Raw genomic sequence first — 20,061 nt, 5'->3', positions numbered from 1 at the left:
TTTATAGACTAAAAGTAGTAGAACCTGTAAGTATTAAAAGTTAGCATTCGGGGTGCACTAATAAAGACTTTTTTGGATGATAAAGATAGCTGATTATTAACCAGGCATATTGGCCAATACTGATATGATAAATCAGGGGTTTTCAACCTTTTTTAATAAGTGTATCCCTGGTGGCCCTCTTTTTAAACAGTGTACCCCTGGGCAGGTGGCGAGCAGCTGGACATGGAGTGGGGAGGCTGGCAAGCAGCCAGACATGGAAGGGAGGGGGCTGACAAGTGGCTGGATGTGGAATGGGGGGGGTAGCAAGAGGCCAGACACAGGAGGGGAAAGGGATGGTGAGCGGCCAGATGTGGAAGGTGGTAAACAGCGGCAGCGCGGCATCTGTGCAGCTCATCTCTCACCCTGCCCCAGCCCTGCTTCTGTGAGGCAGTGACGTGGGATGACAGTGCTCTATCCCACCCCTGCGTACCCTCTGGGACCTTTCAAAGTCATCACCCCTGTGATAACTGATATATAGGAATGTAGCCAGGCAGCATAGAGAGTAGCTCCTTGCACGGAAGTCTGTAGAGGGGAAGAGGTGTGGGGGCAGATTGTGGCCCCCATGGTGAGGCAGGGAGAGGGGCAGCAGTTGGGGGTTCTGCTCAGCCACAGTGGTGAACGGGGTGGGGAGTGAGAGAGCCACAGACAGTTCGTCCAGAGGATCAGTGTCCCAGTGCTTAAAAATGGCAGCGGGGGGTGCTTGAACTAAAGCTCAGTGAATGAGATTTAGTTCAAGTGCAGCCACCACCATTTTTAAGCATGGGAATGCTTTTAACCAGAGCTGAGCAGGGTGAGGGCAGATGTGGGCTGCTCACTGGGCTCGGGGCTCTCTGCCCTGCTGCCTTTTCCCTTGGGAGCCTTGCCCTGGCTGCATGCCCCCTGCCTGCCTGGCAGCAGGAGGCACAACTCACCACCCCCAGTGCTGTTGGGTAGGCAAGGGGTACGTGGCCAGCGCAGGGCTTCCAAAGGAAGGCAGCAGGGCTGAGATTTCCGAGCACACAGCAGACAGACCTGCATCCACCCTGTGCATAAATGGGGGGAAGAAGGGGCACATGCAGCCTGCAGCTCCATCCCACTCCCTGCCCTGGCCCTGGGTCTCATTCACTGCTCTGGCTGGACAGCACCCCCAGCCCTGCCCCTGTCCCGCTGTCTCCCTCACCATGAGGGCCCCAATCTTCCCCCCCCCATGCCGCTGCCCAGCCCCATGCCCCTTTCCCTCCGCCGACTTACCTGCAGGGAGCTGCTCTCCATATTTTCCGGCTGCATTCCTGGCCACATGCATGCACATGGCATCTGGGGCCCCCTGCCAGAAGGCATATTGTATTTATCAGTTAACATTATTGCCTACATTGGCCAAAAGAAGCTGATAGCCAATCATGTTAATTTTCCTTTTATCAGAGCCAATCTGATACGACACCGATAGGTCAGTGCACCTCTAGTTAACATCCTTATTGAGATTCCCCTCCCCCCACACCTCTTCAAAGTAAATGAAGCAAAACCTGTGATATCTGCCAAAACTGAGGCCTTGAAATTTGGCACTTGAAGCCACTTAAGCTACCAGCCTGTTCCAACAACTGGCACTTGAAGAAGTTAATATAACTTGCATTCTAGTCAGGTGTCTGATCCCTGGAGGGTAGATGATACCCAGCCAAATTCAGATTCTCTCGTCATTTAAAAAAAAAAAAAAAAAAAATCTTGTTGGCTTTTGTCAGTGAGTGGTGCCCTTTCTGACATCAGAATGTCATGGTACAATATTGCAAGGGGCAAAGATTCTTTTTTAGGTGACTGTACTTTACTTCAGTTAACCTGAAGAAGAGCACCCTGCATTTAAAAGCTTGTCTAATTCTGTCCCAACCATGCAGTTAGTCCAGTAAAAGAGATCACCCACGGAAATCCTTTCCTCTTATATAATTCCTGGACCATCATAGCTACAATCTCATTAACAGTACCATGGTGTAATTTTGGTCTCTTCAGTGTCTCCTGTAACAACTTACTACTTAAACAGTGGTCAGCAAATTGCTCTTCTAAAGCTTGATTAACTGTACTTTCTTGGTGGAAACTGCATTTTCGATAAAGGAGAGAAATCTAAATTCTTCAGTTATGGACAAGCAAAGGAAGAGTAGTCGTTTACCGTTGAAAAAGATTCAGGGATGTTACATCCTACAGCCCAAGGGAATCTTTTGTCCAGCCTAACTATGATCAGGACAGTTCTGCTGCCCATACATCAAGTGGCTAACTGCCCAATAGGAATACATATCTTAGCCCTGTTTGTACCCTTTGAGTATTTGTAGAATGTTGTCTGACTCCATGTCTGTGCCAGCAGTGGTCAATGTCACACCCTCCCAAAGAGATTTTACACACAAAACTTTAATCCTTGCCAATAAATTGGTCCCTTTACTTTGTGATTGGCCTTAAAAACTATAATGGAATGATGGAAAGATGAGTTCTGGATGATGCATCTCATTAGTCTTTACCCATGGTGATGAGGGGAAGAAACCCCAGACCCATACACAGTGTTGGACCTCAGTTTCCAGATGTTTGTGATTTTCAACTAGAAGGCTTTGCAGATAATAAATCCTGGTAGATAAATAGAGTGTAAGAAGTGGTATTGGGACGGAGGGGGATGCAGAAAAGCTTGGGGCTCTGTCATTTGTTTCTAGGAGTGAGGAAGATGGACATTTATGGAAGGACAAGCCTTCATTGTCATTACAGTGCTGCTTTTGGACCCCAGGTTACGGTGTTTTGTATTCACCTTGAGGGTTATCCTCAGCCAACCCAAGCCACATGGGCCTGCCTCCCTCATCTATAGCCAGCAACCAAAGCTGAGCTCTTCTGGGTGGTAATCTTTTCTCCTGGGTCTGTCACTACTTATTGGCAATAGAGAAAGGAAGTGGCATGTTGTAGAAAGGATGGAAATAAAAAACGGGGAATTGTGGGATTACACATGAACTTGAGGTCCTCCTCCATATCTTTTGTGAGCTGAGTGTCACCCAATTTCAAAAACTAATTTTATGGATTACAATGCTTACCTCCTTGCAGAGGGAATGGGCTATTGCCCAGGCAGGGACAAGCCTGAACCTTTTCTTATCTGCTTAGTTTAGCTACTTATACCTCTACATCCTAGTTGAGAATCATTGCCCTAACTATTAGTATATATGTGGTCTAATATTCATGGCAGCATCATTCCATGTTACATCTTTGGCATATGTCCTTTCAAAGCAACTTTGGCCTCACTGAAGGATTACCAGAAAATTTCTTCCCTTCTGGTTTAGAAATTCACTCTGAACCTGGCAAGCTGGCCATCCAACCTTTGATAGTACCTTCTGTAGATGGGGGACTTCATAAAGCAGCACTCTATGAAAGATGGCCTAGGAACATATTAGAATTGAGAACAGCCACATAAACCTTGTTCTTGCAGAGACTTGAATTAAAAATATACCTATGTCTGAAAGGGAAAATGCCATGGGAACTTAAATCAAGTAATGTACTTTAATCTCTTGCGAAAAGTAGTACCTCCAGTAACATAGGAGGCTGCAAAGTTTAGTTTAGTTGATTATATTCTGCCTATTTAAATTTCCTTGTAGTTTCAATGGCTAGTTATATTTGTGGCAGATGTAGACTTGTTCTGTAATAATCTAGGAAGTATTGAGATGTAATCATTTTATGCACATTGTATGTGTCCTGGTCAGTGAGCTGAAGTTATCGTACATTGAGCATTTTCTAGGTTAATATAGTAATCTAATTTAATAGGGATCTAGGGGGAAAAGATCAGCAAAGAAGCAACCCCCCAGTAAACATTGGCCGGGACAGTTACAGGTTTCAGCCTAAAGTAACATAGCTGTTCTGCCAGGCTCGAGGCCTAAAGATGGAAAGGATGCGACACAGTTTAACCCTCTCAGGAGAGGAAGGGGAAATCATATGTCAGGCGTTAACCAGGGGGGCAGGGTGACATAGAGAAACTCTGAAGAAGTTGGTCCTGTCACACTGAAATCAGGGCAATGGTAAGTTTTAAGTAGGTAAGCTTGCATAGAGACCGAATTGTTTTTAAGATCTCATTGTTTTTCCCCTGTAATACTTTGCTTTAAGAAAGCTCACTTTTGGATAGTATTCTCAGTACTTCTGGAAGGAATAGATGTTCAGGTGTGGTGGGTAATGATCAGGGATCCTGGTTTTCTCTAATTAAAAAAAAAAAAATCCCCAATTTTTGGACAAAAAATGTAACCCAAAATTCACATTTTTCCATGATTTAAAATGAAACACCGCTATATGTATTCTAATATTATAAAAGCATAAATCTGTCCGTCTGTCCATAATGCTTTATTCGCATGCTGATTGGCTGCCTTGGCAGCAAATCAGAGTGCCCTATGCAGAGGGACAGACAGCTGAGCACCACCATGACAGTGGGGTCTGAGGGGCTGGAGGGGAAGCAGCGCAGGAGGCAGGGAGCAGCCTGTAGCGATGGGGAGGGGGAGGAGTGGAGCGCCCTGGCCCTGACCTGAAGCAGCGGGGGAGGGGGGGAGCAGCCCAGGACCTGGACCTGGCCTGAAGTGGTTGGGAGGAGGCAGGAAATGGCCTTGGTCCCAGCCCAAAGCGGCAGAGGGGAGAGAGAGAGGGGAGAGAGAGAATGGCTCTGGCCCTGGCCCGGGCCTGAGGTGTGATGGGGGCGGGGAAGGGATGCAGGCTCCCCCTCCCCGCCCCCTGTCATTCTTGATGGACACTTGGCTAGTATCTATATATCAGTGTCATTACATTTTAATCACAGAAAAATGTGGATTCTGCGTTACTTTTTTTAAATCTGAAAATAGGCAGGGATGTGGTTTTTTTGTTTGTTTATTCCCCCTGCCTCCTTCCCCCCCGCCCCACAGGATCCCTGGTAATAATGGCTGATTGCAACCCAGAGCTTGTTTGAGACTTGTGAGATTGACATAAGAGTCTCATGGCCTTAGACCTCCTGAGCTGACAGAGATGTAAGCGGAGACCAGGAAGGGTTAGAAGTGCAGTTAGCCCAGTAATGGTGATGATGTTTTTTGGCAGATGTCGACCTGTTCTGTAATGATTTAGGAAATATTGATGTTTCAGTTCCAGAGTAAGAGATTTTAAAATTCTGTTAACAAGTTTTCATCTTGCTTCATAAAAGTGATTCCTGCATACAAAGAGTAAGTAAAGAGTCTTTGTTTCCTTCATGTTTAAAGATTCTAGGGAAATGTTTGGCACAGTCTAGGTTGGTGACACCTGGGTTTAAACCCTCATTTAAAAGAATCCGCACTAGCCCAAGTGAGTTGCACTCTAACGTGGTCACAGGTAGATGGTGGTTCCCCCTCCCCCCACACACTTGATTGCTGATACGGTTGCCTGAAAGACAGGCACTCTGACTTCCTGCCCATTTCCGGATTCCCCCGCAATTCCCTGGGATTGAAACATGAGACAAGGGTCGTGTTCCACGCTGAGATGCACTTGGTTAGTCTCCTATTGCACTTGACCTATTTTTAGAGAGAACACTCACTAGGCAAAGAATAAGGCTTCATTGAGTACTCTCATACCAACTGTCTTCCCTTTTTGCCTGAAGGTGATCTGGAGCTCTGGAGAAAACATTATTCTAATCTTTACTTGTCCTGGGTGTCTGATTTCTTGATTTCTGAGCATGCTGTGAGTGTGAGAGAGGATAAAGCAGTTAGTGTGGGATGCTGAGGGTGAAATTCCAACCCCATTGAAATCTATGGTAAAATTCCTTTTGACTGCAGTAAGCCTGGAATTTCATCCTGTGTATTTATAAAGGCAGTGGAGAGAAGAGAGAGGAGGGCAGATCCTGTCCTTCTAGAGTTAGTTCTTTGATACCAGTTGAATGCTTTACACAATTATAATTTCAGACGAGCCTGATTCCCAGTGTGGGACAGAGGTCCTGTAGTAACTGTATAGGAATGCAGTGTCCTCTGCTTGTAAATTTGTCAGCATAAGGTAATCCAGGATTTGTAAAATGCATTATTAAAATTTAAAGGTCTCAAGCCACATCACATTAGATTGCTGAAGGTCCTAAAGCTATTTTATGTGTAGGCTTGGGGCAACTGAAGTGTATGTAACTGTAGAACAGACTCCAGTACATAAAGCAAAGAGATGGTTATGTTATCCAAATGCCTTCAGCTCACATCAGTGACTGTAGTATGATCAGATGCTAGCCAGAGACAGTGACTGACTTAACAATGTATACTGGGGCAAAGGAGCATTTTCAGAATAAAATCGTCTGTAATAAGTTACGAAAGCTAATCCCAGATTTTAACTCTCAAAGATAACAATACTTTAGGAATAGAGTAGTCTAGGTTGCATCATGTAGAGTTCTCAGTGTTATTGGTAATTCCTTTCAGCTTTTTACTAAGCCCTGATATAGCACCATCCTGATATTTTATAGCTATATCAGCACCAGTACCAATCTCTGTCTCTATTTTTCTCTCCTCTCTCTATATTTGTCTAAAAATAATAAATTATGGAGTTAGCTGCATTAACACTTGGTTCACTTGTTATTGGCAGATACCATCTTAGCACATGGCTGGGCCTAGGGTGAGTTTGAGTCAGCCAAATGGGGGGAACAGATGATGCTGAAATCTTAAGTCCCATAGTCCCATCCACTTTTCTTTGCCTCCTAGATTGTTACTCTATGGGAAAGTGAACCTGGAAGTGCTGCTGTGTTTTCCACTGGAGCAGCATGGGAAGCTGAGATGTTGCTGGGTATTATTAGACAAGATGGTAGAATAACTGGTAGGAGCTGAGTGATGGTGACTTTGAAGAGTGCACAGAGGAAGGACAGCTTGAGAACGTGGAGACAAAGAGCAGGAAGTTGTGTCTTTCTAGGCAATGGCAAATTCTCAGCAGTTTGTAATGAATTTTCCTATGCTGTCACTTTTGAGTGTTGTTGCTTTCTGCTTGGTGACAGCTGCCAATCAGTTTTGGAGAGGAAGGGGAAAAACTTGTCTCTTTCCCCCACTTCCCCTTCCCTCCCCTGTTCTCTGTTCATGCATTCTGTTAAAGAATGCCTGGAAGTATTTAATTTTAAAAAATGCGTGCAATTCAGGTCTGGTCAAAGTTGCTTTTCTTTTAAAGGGTGTGTGGAGCATTAGTAGACATGAATTCAGGTAGCAAGGAACTTCCATTCCTTCTGTAGCTGATTTGAAGTCAGCACTGCTAAAATCTGCTGATCTTTGTTTTGTGTTCCTCTGACTTGATTTGGAGTGCTGCATGTGTGGGAGGGGACCAGGATATCTGCAGCTAGTGTTCAATATTTTCAGCTCCAAATGACCAAAAACAGCAGGCATCCCACCACTAAAACTCACAAGAGTTGCTTACAATTACAAGATTTGGAAAATTAATAAATGGCACTTCTTGTCTGCCTTCAGGTTTCAGCCTGGCCTCAGTTTGTGTGTGGTCATCTTAGGTTTGAAAATCAACTTTAAATACACGCACATAAATGCAAGCTTCCCTGTTCTCTGCTTAGATGGAGACTGCTTGCTCTTTCCAGTCACTGAAGCATGGTGTGCTGTCCCCCCTCCAAGCTTGCCAGGATAAATAGCTGTCCCTTGCATCCTGCCTCCATGCTCTTCTCCAATTTACTGTCATGCCTGCCCTGACATTCACTTGCCTTCTGAAATTCCCTTCCCTTCCTCTCTTACAGCTCTTACTCATCCTGTGCTGTCTCTCTCGTACGCCTCATTGCCTTGCATGCCACCCTACAATCTCTCTCCTGATTCTCACGTTCTCCTGACTCCTCATTTCCCCTCACGTTTCCAGTGTAGTTGGCCCAAAATACTGTGAAATTACAAAACCAAAACAAAGATTGTTTCTTTTTCTCCCTCCGCCACCTTCTTTCTACATTGAGGGATAGAACTTTGAGGGGGGGAAAGTATCCTGGAAGCTGAGATCCGTGAATAACCTTAGTAGCTAGGGCTTTAAGTAAAGCGGTCAGCCATCACAAGAGTTGGCAGCACTGTCTTACCAAGTAGAGTGTCATTCCATGCTACCAGTATAGTTTTGTCCCCCCTACCCCTCTATTTTCCTGGAAGGTGATGATTCTTATTGGGCATGTCTACATTATCTTGAGACTCTAGCAAGAGCAGCCCCATGTGTTGAATTTAAGTACCCCTAGTATTAGACTTCTTTGCTGATGTTTGTTTGTTTGTTTGTTTGTTTGTTTGTTTGTTTGTTTGTTTGTTTGTTTGTTTGTTTGTTTTTTGGAGACTTTGTCCAACCATTCCTGTTCTGTATGCTTCAAACCTGGAACTGAGGCAGTAACTGAGGGTGCTTCAGAGATGGAGGCTGTTGCCAACTGTGACAAGACGTTTTCATTCTCAGTTCATAGAAATCAAAGGTGGTAATGGCCTGCAAAACTATCGTCCAGTCATTAACTGGCAGCAAGTGTAGGAAGTTCCCCAATCCGATCTGCAGGACTTTGCTTTTCGTCTGGTCTTAGGACAGCATTTCTCAATGTGTGGGTCACAAAAATAGATAAAAGAGTTGTGAACAAACTTCAAAAATGGATTCTCCTTTAAAGGAGAAACATGGAAAACCATGGCTTTTCCTTTGCAGGTTGGCAGAGTTCCAGCCTGCAAGGTGCTGCTTGGGGCCCCCATGCCCCACACCCACCCTATCCTGCCCCCCACACTGGTGATGGGGGGGAGGGGGACAGGGGAATGAGGGGCATTTGGTTGGGACTGGCCATCAATGTTTACAGATGGGTCCTGGTACAAAAAAAGGTTGAGAACCGTTGTCCTAGAAGACAGGGTTCCCACCCTGACTTACAGGAGATGGTGCCACAGCCTCATACTTTTTCATGTAACAAATTTTCCCAGAGATTCAGGCCACAATTACTTCAATTTAGTTTCATCTTAGATGAAAATCCTTTATTTGTCTCTTGACAATGCTGTAGATTAATCACCACAGGCCATTGGGAGTTGATGGGTTGTTCTCATTGGAGTCTGAAATTGTTTAGGCTCTGTGGTATAAAAGCTCAGCAGCGAGAGGGCTCAGGCATGGGGAAAAGTCCTGATGATTATCTGTACATTGTGCTCTGATGCCCCTTTTATTGTGTAGTTGGGCAGTTGGCATACGAGCTATAGAAATATCCGTAAGGGTCTGGTAGGAGGGATTGTATTAATGTTGTGAATAGAGGCCCTGATGATAAGACAGCAGTTACAGCTGAATTCACGTAACTCCCCATATTGGTCTGCTATGCTGATTTGTAGGCTCCTTTTTGGCTTCTTATTGTGCTGTTCCCTTTGGAATTTGTGCAGTGCTGGGTCTTCCTGATTCAGTATTGGAAGGATGAAGGGTGATTTTCTTTTTCTAATGGGTCATACATCTGTGTGCATATCTATGTGTGCATTGTGTATATGAGGGCTATTTATTATGTGATTTTAAATCTGGTTCTCTTACTCACTTTAAAACAGTGGAGCCCCTCTTTCTTTCGTAACATCTGATTATTTTTTATCTCTCTCTGTCTCTGCAGGTGTAACAAGCAGCACTGAATGTTCCTGTGGACGCAATCACTTTACTTGTGCTGTCAGTGCATTTGGCGAGTGTACATGCATCCCTGCTCAATGGCAATGTGATGGTGACAATGACTGTGGGGATCACAGCGATGAAGATGGTTGCAGTAAGGAAACAACTCCTGAATATGTTTTTGTGCATGCTTGTGCACATGTGTGTTTGTGAATACATGTGTGCATATATGTGTACACATGCTTGTGCTGACTGAATGTTTTAAATCTGTGTCTGATTTAGGAGTTAGAATGGGTTTTTGTTTTGGTCTGCTTCCCAGATGCTATCTATCCTTGCTGACAGTTTCTATGGGTAGAAGCTGAATAGAAGGCAGCTTCTGGTCTAGGTAGCCTGGGATGGGAATTTGACAGCTGTCTGTCTAGATAGCCTGGGATGGGAATAACAACAGGAGCTGTGAGGGAGGATTAAGGGTGGAGGCTTGCTCTGGACTATGTTTGGGTTCAATTCCCAGCTTGTGTTTTTTACTTGATTTGAACCTATGTGAGCAGGAAACAAATACATTTTTAAAATAAAATTTAAAACAACTGTAAGCTGTGGCACTCCAAATGAACTTCCTTGTCTCCGCTTCTTCCCTCCGCTCCATTCCCTGCAAATCAGTCCTCTTTGGATAGCCCATCTCTTCACGAGTTGGCTCTTTGCTCTGCTGTTCTGTGAGCCACAGTGACCCTAGGTTTAACAGATTATTCTTTTCCCATTTACCATAAGAGCTGATGGAGTCTGCTAAGGCACTTGAACTGACAGCTACAAAATGTTAGACATTGGCCCTGTGATAGCCAGCATCCACTGGCATAGGGCACAATGCAAGCTACATTGCTCCCTTTGAGGATTGTTTGTGGATGTGCCTGAAAGGAATTTTTGTGCCCATTAAACTGATTACTGTAGCTGAACTATACATGTGGAGAACATGAATGAGTAGGCTCTGTGGATGGGTGTGTTCTGGATTAGTATCCCCCACCCAGCCTCTGGGCTGTGGTGTTTATTAACTTGACTGCTCTGTGAGGAGGAAAGTAAAGCTGCCCTTCTAGGTTATGCTCCCGTCACTCATTCCATTCTTGCTGTGGGATCCTTTTAAGAGAGGTCATCTGACAGCGGATTTGTCCCATGGCTGTGCATTCAGATATGGAGTTGGATTCCTAGTAGGCCTAGCAAGAAGCAAATGAACTAGAACAGAAAATTCTCTCCCTGGGGCCGCAAGGAAATAAAACTGCTTCCTTACTCATCCGCTGAGATTTCACATATTTCAATGGGAAATAAAAAAACTCAACATGAAAGAACCAATTTTCTTCAAAGGCCTTGTACCCATGGGGTATATGGGCCTCTCCAACTGGAGTTAGGGGTGAGAAATCTTCATTTAATTAGACATGATTTGTGTTTACCCTCTCTTTCCCTGTTTCCATTCTTTTTGACATTTGTGAAGTAGAGCGATTCACTCTTCTCTCTGGAAGGGAGTGTTGAGGAATCCTCCTTTTTCTCTGCTTGGTTGTAAGAATTCAGCATAGCTGTACATAGAAACCTCCCTACTTTGATTCCTATAGTTCTTCCTGGAACATTTAAAATCATGGACAACTGTAAGAGGAAAAATAGCTTTCTTTTTCCAGACTGAGAGGGTAGCAGGATTGTGATAAAAGGTGGCCAGTCAGAAGGGAACCCTGTGTCAAAAGCAAGGAAATAATTGGAAACAATAGCTAGAGATACCCCAGGGCTAAAGGGATGAAACGTGTTTAACCCTCAGGACTGGACACAGGAAGGAAAGTACAGAATCTTAGGGTGGCATTTTAGAGACAAACCTATCCTGGTGTATGGGCAACCCCCAACCTCAAAGTGAGCACAGACCATATCATTGCTGAACCAAATATAACATCCAGGTTTCATTCACTTGTTCCACCAGCATGTCACATATGCCATCACCAGGGACCCAGGTTTTCTGTTTGCTGCAGAAAAATGCATATGTTTCTCTTTTAGTGGAGAAAAAAGTGGAAAACCATGGGTTTCCACTTTCAGGCTGGCAAAGTTCCAGCCTTCAAGGGGCTGCTTGGGGCTGTGGGGAGCAGGTGGAAAGTGTTCAGACAGGGGGTACCACATGATGCACATGACAGCCAGGCAGTGGTGGAGAGCAGCTCCCTATAGGTAAGCCTGTGGGGGAGGGGGCACTGGCCACGCCTGGGGGAGGTGGGGGGGGCACAGGCCAGGCATGGGGGGGGCGGGAAGTAAGAGGGGCTAAGGTGACCCAGCGGGGGAGCGAAGGGGTGGGGAGGGGCATGTGCCTCCAGAGATTTCTGCACCCACAGTGGGTCATGGGCCTGTAGCTGAGCTGGACCAGCTTTGGGCAGAAGCTGCCTCCATGGCCTAGCAGGCATGCCCTCGCATGGGAGGAAGCACCACACCACCATGGCCACCCAGATGAGATGCCCCCTGTTCACCTGGCAGCAGTGGGGACACAACTCCGTGCTGCTGCCACGCCTCACCATGGTGGCATGGTGGTCCCTTCCACACTGAGTCCCACCTGCTGGGCCACAGAGGCAGCTCCTGCCTGGAGCTGGTCCAGCCCAGCTGCAGGCCTGCACTCAGCTGCAGAAGCAGAAATCTGGGGGAGCATATCCCTGCCACATCACCTGTGTTCCCCTCCCCTACCCACATGGCACCTGTGCTGCCTTTCCCCACATACTTGGGGGAGGAGGCAGTGGGTCAGGAGTGAGGGGCACCAGCAGGACTGCGGGGAGGGAGGGGGTTGAGAGTGAGGGGCACTGGCAAATCCAGGGGGACTGTGGGTTGGGAGTGACAAACACTGGCAGGGCTGGGGGGGCTGTCTGTGGGTTGGGAATGAGGGCACCATCAGGGCTGGGGGGCTGTGAGTTGGGAGTGAGGTGAACTGGCAGGACCAGGGGGCTGTGGGTCAGGAGTAAGGGGTGCTGAAAGGCTGTGGGTCAAGAGTGAGGGATACAGGTAGGGCTGGGGGGTTGTGGGTTGGGAGTGAGAGGCAATGGCCTGGGCAGGGGCAGGGCACCAGCATATCAAGGTTGCTCAGTGCCACAAAGCAGTGGGGTGGGACAGCTTCAGCTGGACCCATGTCCTGGTGACCTAAGGGTGCAGGGGAAGTTCTGGTTTTCCATGATAAAAAGCTGAAATCAAACTCCAAAATAAAATAAATTCTAAATACCTATATATTGTAATAATTGAGGCACTGGTAGGCTTCCAAATTGCTTTAAAATTGGAAATATATCACTAAAACATTGTGTTCAACATAATATGTGTGTGTGTGTTTATAGTGGTGTTTTATTTTAATTGCAGAAAAAATGTGCATGGGGGGGGGGTTAATCAGAGAATTTGCAATTTTAAACAGAGAAAACAGGGTCCCTGGCCATCACTTACTTATAGTGTCCTATGCTGACCAGTTGGGGTGATCCCTATGTAGAAGAATAAATGGACACTGATTTGACATCAACTCCAGAAACACACAAAAGCCCATGGCAGAACACTTTAAACTTCCCTAAATGTTCTATTACTGACTATGGAGTAGCTGTCTTTAAATTAAAAAAATGTTGTAAACTAATACAAACATGAAATTAAAGAATAAGAAATCATCACAGTCTGGATTTTGTTAACCGTGGTCTCAACAGGGATTGTGGATTCTTATCCCATTGCCTGGACTAGCTCCAGTGTCCCTCAAGGTGTTAACATACTCATCCATCTCAGCTGATCTAATCAATGCACTTCTTACCTCTTAGTTGTACCCCATTCCCCTTGTCTCTCTTCTTTCTATATAAAACCTTTTCTTTCTGTCAGTTTATTTATAGCTACTGATGAAGTAGGTTGTGGCCTATAAAATCTCATGCCTCTCTGGGCCACTCAGTCTCTAAGGTGCAACTCTGCTGTACTTCTACGTAACCTTAGACTACCATGGCTAACCCCCTCTCTAACTCAGGCTGAAAATTGGGATACCGAGGCAAAAATATTTTGGAAAAGACCCTGAGAATCAGCCATCCTAAGCTGACTTCCCCATCCTCAAATCTCCTAAGGGTGTTTGTTAATATCCATCGCGCTTTAGTCTAGGAAGATGATCTGCTTGGGGAGGGAGATGGTCTACTTGAGTTTCTCATTGAGAATCAAATGGAAGCCATACAGATTTGGGGAGTGGTAAATGTGAAAAGCTGTGATTAGATTTGCTAACCTTACTATGATTGGAGGAGCATGGCAATGCCTAAGACTGAAGCTGGGAGTCAGGTTGCAGTCAGGGACACTGACAATTGCAGGTACTGAGGGGAATCCTTTTTACTCTCAAGGAGAAGAGAGAACACTGCTGCAATTAGGGGATGTATAGAGGCTATTTCCCAGAAAGCAGCACATCCCAGATGGGAACAAGTGCTCCCCTCAGTCACACTGTTGTGTGAGAAGAGCTAGAGTATACAAAAGAAGGGTAACAAAGCTGGCAAGATGGGAAGGAAGATGGAAAGAGCTAAATTTATACAGCACAGAAAAGTGACTCAAGGGGAGAGGCTGGAACATGACCTGCTTTTGTAAATACCGCAAGGTAACAGGATAAATAAAGGAAAAGAATTTTTCAGCCCACAGCCAGAGCAGGGACAGGGGTGATTGGATGCAAGAGAGGGAGAGAAAAGTGGAAGTTACATGTTTGGGACTGTGGGACTGGTGATTCTCACAAAGGACTTCTAAAGAATACATCAAGCCCAGATCTCTGTGACTTCTCCCAATAGCCAACCTGAGAAGGTATCCAGGTTGTAGCCATATTGATCTAGAGGAAAAAGCAATCAGGGCTTGTAGTAGAGATAATATATTTTATTAGACCAACAAGATTGAGTGCCTTTCTCACGTTTGCAAAGAACAGTTTGACCTCAGCGAGACTGTTAGCTCCTGCTGAGAGGTTGCTTAGCTTGCATCATGTGGTGTGATAATGTTAGCCAGGTCAGCCTTGTGATGAGGTGAGGCTGTTTGGTTTCTTTATCTTTCAGTTTACAGGGCCATGATGGGGCCCAGAAGCTCCTGGTTAAAATCATAGAATCATGGAAAAGCAGGGCTGGAAGGCACCTCTAGAGGTCATATAGTCTAGTGGGTCTCAACCTTTTTTGTACTAGGGCCCATTTGTAAAAAATATTGGCCAGCCCCAGCCCAGTAAATAGTTTAAGTAGAAAACACACAAGTATTTTGGCCCCAAAATGCTTATTACACACTACAACTTAAAGTAGCTCAACAGTCTTAATTTTAAAGGCAGAAATCAACATCACCAGGAAAACATTAACAGCAGTGTCAGCATGTGGCCCTCTATTACTCTCAAGTGACGTTCATCATTGTGCAGTTTGGACGATGCAAATTGCTGATGCCCATCACCTTTGACTCACAGCCCCCCCCAGCCCTGCCAGTGCCCCTTGCTCCTGACTCGCAGCTGCTGGTGCCCCTCAGTCCTAACTCACAGCCCCCCAAACCCCTAGTCCTGATGGTGCTCCTTGATCTTGACTTGTTGCCCCAGGCCCTGGCTCCTCAGTGTGTGGGATAGGGGCTGGAAGTGTGGGGTGGAGGGAGGGGGTATGCACCCACAGTGGGCACAGGGCTGCAGCCTGGCCAGACTGGCATGGGAAGGAGCCGTCTCCATGACCCAGAGCAGGGCATTGAGACTTGCTGCTGCTGCCACTGTGGGGACCCCAGTATCAGCCACACTACTAGCAGCGCAAGGAGTAATGGACAGTGGGGGTCCACACTCCCCATACCTCCTCCCACTGCTAGCCACTTGTGTGCCAGGTTGCAGCTTTTTCCTGCTTCCATGGCCTGCCCTGGTCACTCTTCTCAGGCCACCCAGGTTGCCCACCACCCCACCTCCTCTCCAGGGTACAGCTGTGGCCTGAGGGGAGTGGCAGCAGTGGGAGGAGATGAGGGCAGTTTAGCCTCTTTTCCACCCCACCCCCAATACTCCTTGCAGTCTCACCACTGTGCTCTGCCCTCCTGTGCTGGGTCCTGCCTGCTGGGTCATGGAGGTGGCTTCTGCCTGTGCTGTTCCGGCCAGGCTGTAGACCAATGCCTGCTGTGGGCGCACACTTGGGGGGGGGGGCCATGTACCTCTCCACATCGTGCCTGTAATCCCCCTGATGTGTCATCTGTGCCCTGCCCCCCACTGTCCCATAGATTTACCTGCAGGGAGCTGAAAGAGCTGCTGTCTACACTTCCTGGCTTGCCACATGCATGTGTGCGCCCCTGCCTGATTACCCTCCTCTCACTCTCCCCAGCCCCAAGCAGCCCTTGCAGGCTGAAACTCTGCAAGCCTGCAATGGGAAACCCACAGTTTCCCTTTTTTCTCTTTTACAGGAGAAAATCCATGGTTTTCCATATTTTTCTATGATTGTTTGCAACCCTTCCATTTATTCTTGCGACCCACAGGTTGAGAAACACTGATCTAGTCCAAACTCCCTGCCTGTGACTGGGTTGTCGAACCATCCTACATAAATTCATTATCTAACCTATTAGTAAAACTACACAGTCAACTCAGACACAACCACAAGATATAACACACTAACCTTGCCACAGTTAAAGTAGGGGGACCATGGTGGCCCATATCCTGCTGCTACGAAGGTTAAAATATGCTTGAGGCATCCAAGAAAGAGGGCCATGTCCCCACTATGCAGGAAGGCAAAAGCCCTCACGGTCCATGCCAATTTGACCATGGGGTAAAATTCCTTCCTGACCCCAAATATGATTATTGACATGGGTGACTGTTTGGGGGGCACAATTTAAAGGTTCTGGTAAAATAAAATGGGGAATGGAAGTGTGGCCTCCCTTGAATCTTTCTCTCTCCCTCTTAGCAGTACCGGATCCCACCTGAGGCGGCAGCAGCAGCAGGGACAGGATGAGGTGCTGCTATTCAGCTGTGCTCTGCTGCTGGTGCTCTGGCAGCCTCTGACCTCAAGGGGAGTTGCAACGGGCTCAGTCTCCTGACAGTGGGCTACCTGCCTGCTGCTGCTGCTCACTTGGCCTCTGGCTATGGGGGAAGCCAGAGCAGCAGCATCACAGCCACCTTTCATGGACACCCTAGACATGCTCCACAGACCCCCAAAAATCTGGGGGAGCCCCTGTGTGCTCCCCCAGTGTGTCACCTATGGAGATTTGGTCTTGGCATGAGTGGAGGGGCAAGATCCTGTAGCCAGATTTAAGTCTCAGGAGAAACAGTGGCACACCCCAGTCAAAATCCCCAGTCTTGGCTGCAGCCAATACCCAGTGCTTCTGAAGAAGGCTTAAACCAGCATTCAGATGATTAATAAACATGCTGAACAACACTGCGCTGAGGACAGACTCTTGTTGGACTCCACTCAGTCTCCTGCCATTCTGACCTTGATCCATTTATAATTACCCTTTGTTTGCAGCTATTGAGCCAGTTGTCTAACTATCTTATCTGTTGTTTAAGCCAGTAGTTTTTCATCCCACATTTCTCCAATTTGATTACAAAAAGGTCATGTGAGTCTTTGTTGAAAGCCTTGCCAAAGTCCAGATATACTATATCTGAGCGGGCGCAAAGCTTTCTCTTGTGTGTGGATGACCTCTACCTGACCAAGAAGTCTATGGGCCAACGAGAGGCAAAGCGCTGCTTGACCTGGTACTGGCTACGGGGGACGACCTAATTGGCGACCTAGTGATTGATGGGAAGTTGGGTGACAGCGACCACGAGCTGATCACCTTCACCATCCGCCGTAAAGCTGGCAAGTCAGTCAGCAACACAGAAGTCCTTGACTTCAGAAAAGCCGACTTTGACAAGCTCAAGAGGCTAGTCGGTCAGGCCGTCAGGGACCATGACCCCAGGGAGATGGGAGTTCAAGAAGAGTGGTTGCTTCTCAAGGAAGCGATCCTCAGTGCACAAGCTAAATCTATTCCAACATGGAGGAAAGGCAGCAAGAAGGCACAGCAGCCCCCCTGGCTCTCCAGAGACCTAGCGGACCTCCTGCAGCTAAAAAGGAAAGCCTGCAAAGGATGGAGGACGGGATTCACCTCCAAGGAGGATTACTCCGCGCTGGTCCGGTCCTGCAGGGACCAAACCAGGAAAGCCAAGGCTGCAACTGAACTCCAACTAGCTTCAGGCATCAAGGACAACACAAAGTCCTTTTTCAGATATGTGGGGAGCCGGAGGAAAAGCAAGGGCAATGTTGGACCCCTGCTTAACCAGATGGGGCAACTGACACTCAGGAAAAAGCCAACCTATTAAATAGGTACTTTGCGTCAGTCTTTCATCAGTTACACGGGATGCCCATGCCTGCTATGGGACAGGGAAATCTGGGTGAGGGGGATCCCTTACCCTCCATCAATGCTGACCTCGTGAAGGAACACCTTGAGAAGCTGGATACCTTCAAGTCAGCTGGCCCTGACAATCTGCACCCCAGGGTACTCAAGGAGCTGGCGAGCGTCATAGCCCAGCCCCTGGCACGGATCTTTGAAAACTCCTGGCGCTCTGGTGTAGTGCCCGAAGACTGGAAGAAGGCCAATGTGGTGCCGATCTTCAAGAAAGGGAGGAGAGTGGATCCAGCTAACTACAGGCCCATTAGCCTAACTTCTATCCTGGGGAAGATCTTAGAAAAGTTTATTAAGGAGGCCATCCTTGAGGGACTGGCCCAGGCTAACATTCTAAGGGACAGACAGCATGGGTTTGTTGCGGGTAGGTCTTGTTTGACCAATCTCATTTCCTTCTATGACCAGGTGACCTATCACCTGGACAAGGGAGAAGAGATTGATGTCATATATCTTGACTTCAAAAAAGCTTTTGATCTGGTATCCCATGAACACCTCTTGGCCAAACTGCCCAGTTGTGGCCTTGGCTCCACCACGATCTGTTGGCTGGGAAATTGGCTTCGTGGTCGGACCCAGAGGGTTGTGATTGATGGCAGTCACTCATCATGGTGCCCTGTGACCAGTGGGGTCCCTCAAGGCTCTGTCCTGGGACCCATACTGTTCAACATTTTCATTAACGATGTGGACATTGGAGTCAGGAGTGGACTGGCCAAGTTCGCCGATGACACCAAACTTTGGGGCAAAGCATCCATGCCAGAAGATAGGTGGGTGATCCAGGCTGACCTGGACAAGCTCAGCAAATGGGCAGACGAGAACCTCATGGTGTTTAACACCGATAAATGCAAGGTTCTCCACCTTGGGAGGAAAAACCTGCAGCACCCTTATAGGCTCGGCAGTGCTACGTTGGTTAGCACTACAGAAGAAAGAGACTTGGGGGTCATCGTTGACCACAAGATGAACATGAGCCTCCAATGCAATGCTGCGGCTAGTAAAGTGACCAAAATGCTGGCGTGCATCCATAGATGCTTCTCGAGCAAATCCCGGGACGTCATTCTCCCCTTGTACTCGGCCTTAGTGAGGCCGCAGCTGGAGTACTGCGTCCAGTTTTGGGCTCCACAATTCAAAAAGGAGGTGGAGAAGCTTGAGAGAGTCCAGAGGAGAGCCACGTGCATGATCAGAGGTCAGGAAAACAGATCTTACGATGACAGGCTGAGAGCCACGGGACTCTTTAGCCTGGAAAAGCGCAGGCTCAGGGGTGATCTGATGGCCACCTATAAGTTTATCAGGGGTGACCACCAGGATCTGGGGGAACGTCTGTTCACCAGAGTGCCCCAAGGGGTGACGAGGTCGAACGGTCACAAACTCCTGCAAGACCGTTTCAGGCTGGACATAAGGAAGAATTTCTTTACTGTCCGAGCCCCCAAGGTCTGGAACAGTCTGCCAGCGGAGGTGGTTCAAGCACCTACATTGAACACCTTCAAGAGTAAATTGGATGCTTATCTTGCTGGGATCCTATGAGCCCAGCTGACTTCCTGCCCTTTGGGCAGGGGGCTGGACTCAATGATCTCCCGAGGTCCCTTCCAGCCCTAATGTCTATGAAATCTATGAAATATCCACAGCGTTCCCTTCCACTACCCAAGTGGCTGTTTAATCAGAGGAGATCAAGTTTCACACAATTTCTTGTTCTTAGTAAATCCACGCTGGCTGCTTGTGATCAGTCTTTTCTCCTCCAAATACTTCCTTATGATGTGTTCCAGTAACTTCCCAGGTGCTAAGGTAAGGCTAACTGGTCTGTAGCTCCCTGGGTTCTCTTTTTCACTTTTTTTAAGAAGGGCACTACACTGGCCCTTTTATACTCCTCTGGTACCTCACCCATCTCGCACACCTTCATAAACATTACTGCCAAAGGCCCCAAGATCTCCTGTGCCAGTTCCTTCAGTATCTTGTGATGAAATTCCTTAGTCCCTGCTGACTTTAATTCATTCAGACCCATCAAAAACGCTCTGACTGTGTCTTTTGTTATGTCATCTCTCAGCTTGTCTTCTTCTTTATCCAAATAATCTTTATTAGTTGCCTGGTTGTAGCTTAATTTTTTTTGTGAAGACTGAGGCAGTGTAGCTGTTGAGTAACCCTGCATTCTTTGCATCTTCTGTGCCCTGGCTGTTTAACGGTGGACCCACAGCTTCCTTGTTCTTTCTTTTC

General features: G+C 47.1%; 1 protein-coding gene across 3 annotated transcripts in view; it reads left to right on the top strand.

The window, feature by feature from the left end:
- Window positions 1–20,061, top strand: part of LRP4 (LDL receptor related protein 4) — a 120,554-nt gene that overhangs the window by 43,467 nt on the left and 57,026 nt on the right. For all 3 annotated transcript variants that reach the window (XM_090033080.1, XM_090033079.1, XM_090033081.1), the window contains exon 2: window positions 9,530–9,676. In XM_090033080.1, the coding sequence (XP_089889206.1) occupies window positions 9,530–9,676 (147 nt within the window). The remainder of the gene's footprint in view (window positions 1–9,529; window positions 9,677–20,061) is intronic.

This window comes from Crocodylus siamensis, chromosome 2 (assembly GCF_052110815.1).
Source record: "Crocodylus siamensis isolate JL-2025a chromosome 2, ASM5211081v1, whole genome shotgun sequence".
Lineage (NCBI taxonomy): Eukaryota > Metazoa > Chordata > Crocodylia > Crocodylidae > Crocodylus > Crocodylus siamensis.
The sequence above is the reverse complement of the archived record's forward strand: the minus strand, read 5'-3'. Positions and strand labels throughout refer to the sequence as shown.